This window comes from Larus michahellis, chromosome 12 (assembly GCF_964199755.1).
Source record: "Larus michahellis chromosome 12, bLarMic1.1, whole genome shotgun sequence".
Classification (NCBI taxonomy): Eukaryota; Metazoa; Chordata; class Aves; order Charadriiformes; family Laridae; genus Larus; species Larus michahellis.
In genome coordinates, this window is record NC_133907.1 from 12056717 (window position 1) to 12068907 (window position 12191).

The 12191-nt window shown below is 55.9% G+C and overlaps 1 protein-coding gene across 4 annotated transcripts in view; it reads right to left on the reverse strand.

Moving 5' to 3' along the window:
- Positions 1 to 12191, reverse strand: part of PLCG1 (phospholipase C gamma 1) — a 51458-nt gene that overhangs the window by 5699 nt on the left and 33568 nt on the right. For 2 of the 4 annotated variants that reach the window (XM_074605819.1, XM_074605817.1), the window contains exons 8-25: positions 11930 to 12002; positions 10790 to 10891; positions 9497 to 9615; positions 8596 to 8681; positions 8150 to 8270; positions 7536 to 7704; positions 6973 to 7095; positions 5936 to 6037; positions 5522 to 5709; positions 5033 to 5233; positions 4453 to 4572; positions 3971 to 4151; positions 3556 to 3633; positions 2429 to 2532; positions 2096 to 2192; positions 1894 to 1963; positions 969 to 1126; positions 327 to 423 (exon numbers count right to left, since the gene is read on the reverse strand). In XM_074605819.1, the coding sequence (XP_074461920.1) occupies positions 327 to 423; positions 969 to 1126; positions 1894 to 1963; positions 2096 to 2192; positions 2429 to 2532; positions 3556 to 3633; positions 3971 to 4151; positions 4453 to 4572; positions 5033 to 5233; positions 5522 to 5709; positions 5936 to 6037; positions 6973 to 7095; positions 7536 to 7704; positions 8150 to 8270; positions 8596 to 8681; positions 9497 to 9615; positions 10790 to 10891; positions 11930 to 12002 (2189 nt within the window). Of the gene's footprint in view, positions 1 to 326; positions 424 to 968; positions 1127 to 1893; positions 1967 to 2095; positions 2193 to 2428; positions 2533 to 3555; positions 3634 to 3970; positions 4152 to 4452; positions 4573 to 5032; positions 5234 to 5521; positions 5710 to 5935; positions 6038 to 6972; positions 7096 to 7535; positions 7705 to 8149; positions 8271 to 8595; positions 8682 to 9496; positions 9616 to 10789; positions 10892 to 11929; positions 12003 to 12191 lie in introns of all 4 variants that reach the window. The other 2 variants (XM_074605818.1, XM_074605816.1) reach the window with 1 other exon arrangement.

Here is a 12191-nt window from a genome sequence, read left to right on the forward strand (position 1 = left end):
TGCCCCAGTGGGGGTTTGCCCATGCCCAACACTGATGGCTGAAAGCATCAAAACTGCTCTCTGTGATCGGGCATGATGCTCCTCAGTCCAACTCCCTCAGCAGCTGCTCTGGATGGTGACAGATCCCAGCAAGAGAGGGATGGGGAAAGGAACTATCACCCTCCGGAGAGGGACATTTCCAGAGCTCCAATGTCAACTGGTTCCAACTTGCTTTGGACACCTGTCCTCTGCTGAGATCTAGCCAAAGCAGCACCTCGGGGCACACCGTGGGGTCTGTACCACCATGGTGACTGCCTGTGGTGGCCACCAAACAGGCAGATGCTCACTCTCTTCATCGAAGGGCACAGGTCGGCAATAGACCACCAGCTCCGAAAGCTCCAGGGCAATCTTCTTCCTCCTCTCCATCATCTTCCCTTCAGAGAGCTGCCAAGAGAGGGAGAGAGGGGTGTCAGGGCCAGGTGGGAGCAGCAGCGCTGGATAACCCAGCTCACCAACTGGGACGAATGGCAGCGCTGGCCTTGGTGTGGCCGCTCCTGCCCACGCTGTGGGAACCGCTAGCAGGTCTGCTGGGTCTGCATGGGGGGACACCACAAAAGCGCCATGGGAAAGGCCCTTGGTGGGTCCTGTCTCCCACCTGGAGCAGGACTGGCACTGGTATGAGTACAGGGCAGCTGTGGCCTTGTAGCTGAGCCTTGCCACCCTCCATGGATGGAGATCCCCCACCTCCCGAGACTGCAACACCCTCCCGATGGACCAGCCTGAACTTCTCAAACCACAATACATGGCCACCACCCCTTGCTATATTGTCAAAGATTACTCTGTCTTTATCACCTTTGTAACTGCTCTGCCAGTCATCACAGGCTGCCATCTCACCACCGCCCCCCCAGCCTCCACCTGCTCCTCAGCTCCTGGGAAATCCAGGCCTTGGCAAGGAGGTGTCTCCCCTACCGAGGGCTCTCCAGACTCACCCGTGCGTCAGCCGTCTGGGCTGCCTCCCGGATCTTCTTCACCCAGTCCAGCAAGTCCTCATGCGTGTCGGCTGCCACATCGAGGGACAAGCGTGACACCGAGGCCATGCTGATGGAGAAGACGAAGAGGCGGTTGTTCTTCCCCTCGGGGCGGATGGCTGTGTGCGAAGAGGGAGCAGAGAAGCAAGGTCACAAGCACATGCTGAGCCAAGTCCTTCACACCACAGAGGGAGGAGGGAGAGGACACTGAGGGACTCTCATGGCTGCCCTGGCACTCTTCAGCTAGGAGGAGAAGCTCCCATTTTTGGTCACTGGAGGCAAAAGATGGAGCTCAAGAAGTGATAGGTGAGGATGCAGAGTGTATCCTGAGGGGGCTGAGAACCCTCATGGGGCCTCTGAATGCACTCTTCCTCCCATTCCTGCATCTTCTTCACTCTGTGCCCTGCAGTGCCCAGGTGGGAACACCATCCTCTGGGCTTTGGGGAGCAGAGGGATGGCAGGGAGCTGCAGGCTGGACCCAGCTCAGCAGTGCCCAGGCGCTCCAGAGCCTGGACCACATGTATGGGAGGGAGGACAAATCCTTCCAGAAAAGAAAGAGCCTACAAAATCGGTCTGAGCTCCCTTGCCCGAGGGGAGCAGGTCCAAGGCGTGCTGGAGGGGCTCCTCAGCACGACCCCGGGTGCTCCTCGGCTGTACTCAGGCTGCAGGGACATACTGGAGCCCCACACCCCCGGGGCACCCTCTGTGCCGGCAGCAGCAGCAGAGCGTGGCGCTGCACGGCAAGCACACGCCACAGACATGCATTCCCTCGCGGCAGGCACGGGGGTGCCTGGGGACAGGCGGAGACCAAAGCTCTTTGGCCCAGAAGACCTGCAAACGGCTCTGACGCCCCCCGCTCCTCCATCCCTCCCTCCCTGGCACTCACCGATCTGGCAGGAGGGCACGTCCAGGACACCTCCGAGCAGGTCTCCCAGGGGGCTGTTCTCATCCAGCTGCTGCTGGGAGTGAAGCACAGGCAGGATGGTGTGGGGCACGGCGCCGGGCAGCGCAGCCGAGCGCAGGGGGCTGCACACACGCACTCCTCCCCACCACCCATCGCTCACTGCTCCGCTCAGGCACCAGCTCACCTCCCGCTCCGGCTCCAGGCTGCTGGGACCAGTAATTTCCTCTACATAGTTGGAAGGGAACCACAGCTGCTTCTTGCCACCATAATCTCCTCTCCACCTGGAAGAGAGGGAAGGGGCAGCATCAGCACCCGCCATGAGCATCCAGACTGGGGGGCACGGGTGACATGTAGCTCCTCCGTCATCTGCTTTTCTGGTTCACGTGGTTTTGGGGCTGTGCAGCTTGTGGGCAATCCCCAAACAGACCCAACCCTAGAGGGGACACACCTTTGTATGGATGGTGACACCAAGGTTTGACTCTCCCCGAGGGAAAAAGGAGGCTCAGGACGCACTCACCAGCCTCCTTCCTGTTTCTCCACGTTCTGGATGATGGCGTTTTTGGTGAAGGTGAGCTCGTCCTCCCGCTGTGCCTTGTAGTCGAACAGGGCTTTGACTGCGCACTGCAATGAGGAGGGGTCCCATGAGGCCAGGCAGGGGACGGACACATGGACAATGAGCCCATGGGATGAGAGACGTGTTTGTTGGGGGGGCTGTGAGGTACGTCGTGTGCAGGCAGCATCCAACCCTGCTGCCAGAGGCTGCCAGACCCTAGTGACCCTTGCAGAACAAATCGAGGTCCCCATTTATGCCAAACCAGACTTCACAAGTCCGGTATGGCCCCGCACAGGCACTTTCCTTTGGGCCAGAGCCACTGATGGGTTTAGTTTGGAGAGTTCGTAACAAGAGGCAGCCCAGCCTGGGAACCTGCAGGCTCAGCCTAGAGCCTGTCTCCCTGCATGGTCTAGAAATGAGCATGCAAAATAATACAGCTCTTGGAAAATAAAGAGACACTTGCTAAACCCTCAGGCCCTGCAGGTTGTTTCACAGAATCACAGAATCATAGAATTGGTCCTTAAAGACCATCTAGTTCCAACCGCCTGCCCTGGGCAGGGACACCTCCCACTAGACCAGGTTGCTCCAAGCCCCGTCCAACCTGGCCTTGAACCCCTCCCGGGATGGGGCAGCCACAGCTTCTCCGGGCAACCTGTTCCAGTGCCTCACCACCCTCAAGGGAAAGAATTTCTTCCTAATATCCAATCTAAATCTACCCTCCTTCAGTGTGAAACTGTTACCCCGTGTCCTATCACTCCACTCCCTGACAAAGTGTCCCTCCCCATCCTTCCTGTAGGCCCCCTTTAAGCACTGGACGGCTGCTATAAGGTCTCCCCGGAGCCTTCTCTTCTCCAGGCTGAACAACCCCAACTCTCTCAGCCTGTTCTCACAACAAAGGCACTCCAGCCCTCTGAGCATCTTTGTAGCCCTCCGCTGGACCCGTTCCGACAGGTCCATGTCCGTCTTGTGCTGAGGACTCCAGAGCTGGATGCAGTACTCCAGGTGGGGTCTCACCAGAGTAGAGTAGAGGGGCACAATCACTTCCCTCGACCTGCTGGCCACAAGTTTCGTGCCAAGCAGTGAGAGCATACCTTGAAGGTGGGCATGGGGTTGGCTTCCACGTAGAACCCGGGGTGGCGTCCCTCATAAAGGGCTCCGTAGTCCGGCTCCTGTGGAAGCAAAGAGCCAGTGGTGACAACTGTGGCTCTGCAGGAAAACAGGTCCCCTACCTTGCGGGAGGTGGGGAGAACACCCCAAGGAAAGCACAAGACCAAAGATGATGCTGTACACAGCAAAGAGATGCCCAAGCCCACACTCCCTGCTGACCTGGGTCAGAGGGCCATCAATAAATCTCACTATAAGTGTTTCCAACAAGGTGTGAAGCCCTAAGAGGTGTGGATTGTGAAGCACTGAGATGGCTCACACACCACCACTTCAAGGTACCAGCTCAAAAGGACCTGTCCACCATCCTTTGGCTTCGCTCTTCCAATGGCCACCCACACTCACCGCTGTCCCTATCTTCTCCAGCGTCTCCTCGTTGATGGGATACCTCAGCTTCATCTTGCGGTACAGCGGGTGCTTTTCATAGTAGCTGATCAAGTCCACCAGGCTCTCGAACTCGGAGTTGCCGAGCAGCACAGTCTGGCCCTCCTGCTGCACTCGGCAGTGTTTGATCTTCCCTTCCGCCCTGGCGGGTGGAAAGACAGAGAGAAGCCACTTGGCACCTGGCAAGAGAGGGTCTCTGCCAAAATAAAGCCACTCAAGCAAAATGTACCCCTGGGCTAGCTCTTGAGCACAGCCATCTCCCATCAGGAGATGATGGGAGGAGGAGCGGGGTCCTAAAGGCTCTCAAGGAGCCGTAAGGTTTACGCAGGGCCATCCAGGAGACAGAAGAGCTCTGGGAGGGCTCATGTCAGGCTCACGGCCCCTCTCCTGCTCTGTCACACCCCGCAGCATCCCAGCCCACCGCCCTTCTCCCAGGGACGCACCGGAAGGAGATGGCGTAGGAGCTGGGCTCGCTCCTCTTGCGCACCAGGAAGGCTCCGTCGCGCGGCACCCGCATCAGCATGTGCTCGGCCTGGGCCCGGGTGAGGTTGGCGTGGTACCACCTTTCAGGAAAGACACATCACTGTGCACAGGTCTCTGTACATCCAGCTCATCCCTCACCTCTGCCACGGCACCCGGTTTCCCCTCCATCCCACAAAAGGCTGCCTGAATCCTCAAAAGGAGGATAGGGAGCAGAGATCATCATATATGCAACATGGCAACAGGGCTGTCTTCTCCTTTCTGTGGGACAGGCAGGAACAGAACCATTTGTTGACATGGGCAAGGGCATCCCAACCAAGCCTGGTACCTCCTTTCTTTGCAGTGAGCTTCCAAGACAGCCAGCTCCATCAACAAAGAAGCTGGCCAGCATGGCTGCTGGGACACAGAGAGCTCCACGGGGAGCACGTGCGGACCAGAGACCCCCAGCAAGGAAGGAAGGACTGCAGCAAGACTTGTGAGGGTTTCCCATGGGGTCCCAGCTGCCCAGAGGACACGACCCACCCTCCCTAAACATGCACTCACTCTTTGCTTTCATGGGCATTGGTCTGCGGCACCGGCTCCGTCAGCCTCATCTCAAACTCATTGCATCTCAGCGGCACCTCCTGGTAGTGGGTGATGAGGTCGTAGAGGCTGTCGAACACCAGGTTGTCCGTCAGGAAGAACTTGGGGCTGCCGGCATCCTGCCGCGAGTGGATCCGGCAGTGCTGCACCTTCCCGTTGCGCCTGCGGAAGAGGGAAGGGGTAAAACCAGGGTCATCCATGGAGATTTCGCATCTACTTCAGGCACAGCTCCAGCTGGACACAGCATTCCTGCCCCATGCACAAGGCTCCCAAGGGACTTGACCCTTCTGCACCGGGACAGTGAGTTGACATGATGCTGGGGCACAGAAAAAGGGGAGAAATCTGCTTGCAGACCACTGGGGAATGGGACCCCACCACTGAAGACAGTGTCAAGATGAAGACTACACCAGGAGCGACAGAGAGCAGCGTGCTGGTGCCTGTGGTCCTCACCAGAAGGAGAGGGTGTAGTCTCCAACAAAGGTCTCGCTCTCTCTGACAAGGAAGGAGCCGTCGGGGGCCCCCGTCTCGATGCAGTACTCGGTCAGCAGCCGCTCCGCGATGTGCCGCCCGTCGCGTCCCGCTCCCAGCTTGCCGTGGAACCACTTCTCCGTGGAGTGAAGCTCGGTGCTGTTGCTCACCTGGCAGGGGGAAAACCCACCGTCTGGGCTTACTGAGGGCAGGCTCGCCGTGTTCTGTCTGTTCAGGGGGCTTCCAGCCGGGGCCAGGGAGTTTCTGAAGTAGCTCCCACCCTTCCCACCACAGGATCTCCCCCTGAAGTCAGCTGGAGTGGAGATGCTCAGCCCCTTGGGCAGTCAGGTCCTTTCTCTAGGGGAGCAGCTTACCATCACACAAGGGAGCCCTCACCTCTTTTTGCTCTTCCTCATCCTCGTTTCCTTGGTCACTGGTTGTCTCCCCAGAGTAATAGATTTTGCTGCTGGTCAGGACAAAGTAATGTGGGTTCCACTCCTGCAAGGAAACAAACTCTGGGCAAAGAGACCCCCTGAGGAAGCACCACGCTGGCCCACCACCCATCCACGGGACCATCTCTTCCTCATCAGCACAAGCAGTGAGGGGCGATGGGTTTGCGAAGGACAGTCACCAGCAACACTGATTTCAGTGGCATCACAGGAGCTTCCCAGACATACCCCAGATCCAAAGCACGGATTTATCAGTAGCAAAAAAAAGGCACGTGACAGGTCTTACATACAAAGTGGCTGCAGACTGCGCTGCAAACACCCCAGTACGTATTAAAAGGAGATGACCAAATGAAGAGCAAATCAATGCAAAACCAAAACACTCTGCATGGATTCAGCACGGGGGCTATCAGAGATGAGGACATCGGAGATGGTTACGTGGCTTTACCATTGCGCTTTCCTATTTTCCAAAAACCTGTTTCATTCGCACGTGGCTTTGCCTGACAGCCCCTCAGCAAAGCAAAGCAGCTGAAGAAGTGGACTGTGTGTAAGTAAATGCTCACAAGTAAAATGAACGCTCGGCGCTTTGCAAAGCGGAATGCTCGTTTAGGTGTGTTAAGTGGCACTTGGTAAGAGGCAGCCGGGTCTAGAAATGCAGGCCATCGCTAGGACTTACTGCAGCAACAGACAACAGGCTATACGGATTACACAAGAGCAGCTGCAGTGCATCAGCCCAGAGCTCCCTCTAGCTCAGCCTTCTGCCTCTAACAAGGACCAACGGGAGATGCCTAGGGAAGAGCACAGGAGAGAGCCAGCATAAAAACTCCCCCAGCCTTCAGAGACTCCTGAGAAACAGGAGAGGCCAACGGCCCCTTGGATCACTTGCACCACAGCCCTTCCTTCCAGCACCGCGCCTTACGGAGTCACCACGTCATTTATGGCGCCCACGGAGCGGGGCCAGGGTGACAGTGGCAGAGCGAGACGTACGTGATTGATGGGGTCTTCCAGGTAGAGGATCCCGTTCTTGATGGAGTTGCTGATGTCGTTCTCTGAATACATTACGGACGTGGGTAACTCCTCGTAAGCACTGCCCTCTGCCAGCTTCTTGTGCTGTGGGACCAGAGAGCAGGTCAGGCACCCAAAAAGCAGCACGGATTTCCTGGTGAACAACCCCAAAACTCCAGGCCTGCTGGAGTCTGGGCTCCTCCAGACTAAGGCAAGGCCCAAGGTAAGACCCATGCCACCGTGATCACCAAATGGCACTAAAGTCCCACCCTTTCTTCCCAGAGGCGATTCCTGCAGCAGAAATACCAACATCCCCCAAGCTCTCATGAAAGGCAGCACCCAGCTGCTGAGCTCATTTCCCAGCAGCTCCTCTGAAGCAAGACAGCTCTTTGTCTCCAGCTGTTCTTAGCATCAGGTCTCCACTTCCAACCCTGCACTGCCAACCAACCCCTTCCAGAGGTAAGCAGCTGCCCTTGGTCCCACACCCTCACCCCATCTGCCCCCCTTCTCTCCATTAAGGAGCCTTGCTGGGGAAGGGGGTTCACCTTGATGAGAATCTTCCTTTTGAGCTGGTTTGGAGAGGGAAGGCCATCAGCAGAAATATCTACTGGTTTGGTCAAGAGCATGTCCCCAAAGACCTTCTTGAAATTCTGAGCCATGTTCCTCTGCTGAGCAATGCTGCAGTGGTCCTCAATGGACAGAATGACGGGAAAACTGGGAGAAAGAAAAGAGCCGTCGGAACCAGCTCAGTGTCTGGATGGAACCAACACCTTCCAAGCTCCGTTTCCAAACCTGGCCTCTGTGCCCTCAAAGAGCAGTTTGCATCAACAGCGATCTGTGCTGCCTTGAGCATTCAACGTAACCACCCTACAGCAAGGTGTCCCCACCGCTGCTGGCAATGCACAGAGTGGAGAAACACTGGCAAACTACAGGGGTTTACCCAAGGCTTTCCTTCCCACAACTTTTTTTTTCTGGGAAAAATCTCCCTTTGGCTGGGAGACACAACAACAGGCTTTCTTCCCACCGAATCCCAGGCGCATGGTCTTGTGCCGGATCTCTGGATAAAGGTGGGCTTCACTTTGCTACAGCCTTGGCTCTACCCTGTCTTTGCCTTCCTGGCAGCTCTGCTAGCTGAAGTCCAGGTCCCTGCTGTACTCACTCGGAGGTGACAAAGGCATGCTCCTTGATAGTGACCAAGACGTCAGAGAACTTGATCTTGGTGGTTAAGGTGTGTCCATGGTAGATGACCGGCATGCCATCGGGACCGTCCCAGCAATCCACTGAAAGAGACACATGGGAGAAACTTAGCCCAAAGGCTGGAATATAGGCAGGACACGGACATGAGATGGAGTGAGCTACACTGTGCTGGGAACCACATTGAATAAAGGAGCAAAGTGAAAGTCCAGATCTTTCTAGGGGACCAAAAGTTTGGGCATGTACCACCCAGTCGCACAAACCAAATGACCTCAGCCCTTTCAGCAGATCATGGTGACAATGCTGCCACTGGCATGTCAACCTTCAGCCCTGCCTTCCATGCAAAGCCTTCCCAGATCACCGCAAGCTAACGTGACGATGGAGACAGCAGTGCCGGCTCTGGGTACTCACGTTCGATACAGCGGCATCCCATGCGCAAGCAGCGGGCATACGCCTCCAGCGAGGACTCGCTCGAGAACTGATCCCCCGTCAGGTACCTTCCACGTGAGAGAACACATCAGCAAAGCGACACGCTCACTGCGGGTATGGATGTCTGCTGGGACATGGGGACCTGCCTCTGCCATGTAAGGAATGGCAAGAGTGACTTTCCCCCAGAGCTGCCATCCTCCCCAGGCGAGGGGTTCAACTCCGTCCCTACTGCGAGGGGCCACAAGCACTACTCTGAGGTCCAGCCTTGCTGCTGGCTCTTGAGATAAGCCTCAAAGAGTCATATCAGCGTTGGTGCCACAAAGAACGCCCTGAACCAGGCAGAAGCAGCCCAAGAGCAGGTCAGACCAGCTCTTGTAGGCAGGAGCTCACTACCTGCTCTCCAGGCTGCTCAGCTGGCTTAGGCTCTTGGTCCTTTAAATTTGGGCTAAGATGCTGCCACTGCATCCCATGAACGGGGAGCACAGACAGAGCCTGTCTGAAAAAAAAAAAAGCAGTTCCTCCAAGATTCTTCTAGCAGCAGAGAAGGAAAACGGCCAATTTCAGCCTGCCAGGTTTTTAATCACATCTGTCCTTAGAGGACATTGCTAATGGTAAGAAACCGCCACAGTGACATCTGGGGACCCGAAAGCACAGTCTGCGCAGATTTGTGTTGCTGACAACGTCTGAACAAAACATTGATGGTTAAATGATGGAGAGAGGGGTGGGCCACCAAGAGAGAGGTCTCTTAGTGTGCTGATCATGGTCTGGAAAAGCCTATTTGACCCATCATTGGGACCAGGCAGAATCAGGAGAGTCCCACCCTGGCACGGGGGAAGAGGACGCTGGCATGGGTGGGTGGAGAGAGCCACCCCCTAGTCCTTACGTGTTGTGTGAGGAGGAGATCCAGTAATGGGAGAGGGGGTTGTTCATGTTCTCCAGACACACCATGTCCAGTTGTGAGTTCCAGATGCTGTTCTCTTTGGAAAACAGGAAGGTGAGAAACTGCTCAGGAAGAAACAGAAGCGTGTTAATGATGCGGAGGAGCCGGGGGCTGTGGTTTAGCTTCACACACATCTCACTCTCCGTGTCGGCAGCTACCGAGCAGGGAGTTATTTTCTAAGCTCGGCACAGACTGACCAGAGACAGCCCGCAGCTCCCGCCCCAGCGTGCTCGAGTAACCACAGCGTCAGGCATTGCCACCTCTCCTCTGAGCTGCGCCAGATATCTGTGTACAAAGCCTTTGACCCAGCTGGAGACAAATGAATTGCTCTGCATTTTATTCTGCAGCTCACACGGCAGGCAAGAGCTCATTAAGGCCACGCGGATCATGGGATTTGCACGGGAGTTGGTTCAGAGTGCCAAGGACATGGTCATCTCCAGTTGGTTTTAATCTTTTGGTTTCAGCTCTTCTCACTTTAAAAATATATCCTTATGTGCCCCAAAGGGGCATTAAGCCAAATGCACCCCCTTTCCTCCCCAAAATGAACTGCCCGATGAGCACTCCCAGCTGCACACATTCAGCACAAGAAAAGAGCCCAGAAGCCATTCCCTTCACCAACAGAATCACAGAATGGTCAGGGTTGGAAGGGACCTCTGGAGATCACCCAGTCCAAGCCCCTGCCAGAGCAGGGTCACCCAGAACAGGTCGCACAGGAACGCATCCATGCGGGTTTGGAATGTCTCCAGAGACGGAGACTCCACCACCTCTCTGGGCAGCCTGTGCCAGGGCTCTGCCACCCTCAAAGTAAAGAAGTTCCTCCCCATGTTTAGGTGGAACTTCCTATGTTCAAGTTTGTGCCCATTACCTCTTGTCCTGCCGCTGGGCACCACTGAAAAGAGCCTGGCCCCATCCTCCTGACACCCACCCTTTAAGTACTTATAAGCGTGGACAAGATCCCCCCTCAGTCGTCTTTTTTCCAGACTGAAGAGACCCAAATTCTTCATCCTTTCTTAAGAGAGGTGTTCCAACCAGCTCTTGCACAACACGGCGACCCACCATGTTCATCCACCACGTTCATCTCCTGGAGCAACGCAGCTTACAGGAGATGCCTTTAAGCGCCACCACCCCGCAGCGAAGGCCGACAGCAGAGCTGTCACACCACAGCACGCATCACGCCGGGGATGTCCCACCCCGCTCCATCCCACTCCATACCCGCTAGAGTTCAAGGTATCTTACTTCGTCCAGGGAGAAATAAGGCTCGTCGATCTCTCTCAAAGGGTCTCTCAGAAAGTTGAACATGAATTCCTGTACCTGAAGGGTATCTGCAGCCCAGAGCTCCTGCAAACCCCAAGAGGGACACAAAAAAGAAACCATTTCAGAAAGTATTATTCAAAACCATGTGCAGCTCTTCCAGCTAGAAGCTTTCACCATCAAGGAGGCAGTTTTTAACGCAAGACCATCGCTGCCAGGAATTCAACTGTCAGCACAAATGCCGGATAGCACGCAACTGCAAAAATGTGTCCTGTTTCTAAGTGATCTTCATTTTCCCATTGCCGTGCAGTTTTCCCTGCGATAGCTCCCTTGTACACATCTGCCATCCCTCCTCCTTCGGCAGCAGAAGCCAGCTCAGCTTCCTTTTGCTTCCCTCTCTCCCTGGGTGTCTTTTATTAGGCCATCAAAATGGCTGAGTCTCTTTGCTGGTTAACTCTCCGCTCACTGCAGACCATGGGCAAGGAGACAGGGAGGACGGTGCAAAGCAGGAGGCCCCATGCTCTCATGTGAGGCATGGCCATGCTTTCATGAGCCACCCCTGTCCTCTTGGAGATGACCAGCAACAACACGGGAGCTTGGCAAGAGTCAAAATAAAGGGTCTGCACAGCCTGCAAACACACTGCTTGTGGCTCGTGCGTGTCCGAGCGTGCTTGCTGTGCTCGCTGGACAACCTAAGATCGCTTTTAAATGGAAAGGTCAGCAATCGAAGCGATTGGCTGCTCCTCAAGATCTGCTGAGACCTCCTGAGCAGACAGGATGGACCGTGATGCTTTGGCTGCTGTAAACCTTCAGTACCCGCCGAGGTCACAGGGACTGGGTAAATCTCCACCAACCAGTTCCTCCCTCCTGGGCCTTCCACTCCTCTCTGATCTTCTGCTCGTGGTCCCTTTTCTGACCAGGGCGCCTGGCTGAGGCCAGGTTTACCCTCACCAGTGCTTCCCCTGCATCACCTCCTGCTCCAGGAAGGATGTGCTCAGGTTGTGGCCATGCCAGGCAGAGCACCCTAAGTCCAAATCATCCCAGCCCCATGGCAAGGCTACCCTTGGAGTACTGGATCCCTACTGGTACCCCCTCGTCCTTCCCCTGGGCCTCTGTCGAGCTCACCCTTTGGTACTCCAGCAAGAACTTCTGCAACTCCAGCAGCGACACCCTGAAGTGCTCGGACCTTTCTCCACCCCTGAAAAGCAGAGAGAGAGAGAAGCTTTGGTCACTCATGCAGCACATCATGACCAACCGCTACCGGCACCATGTGAGATGCCATCCGCAACCACCACGGTGCGTGCGAGCAACACGTGCCCCGAGCAAGCAGAGCAGGACGTGCAGAGAAAGACGAGGTGGGCACAATGGCAAACACACAGCAGCTGAG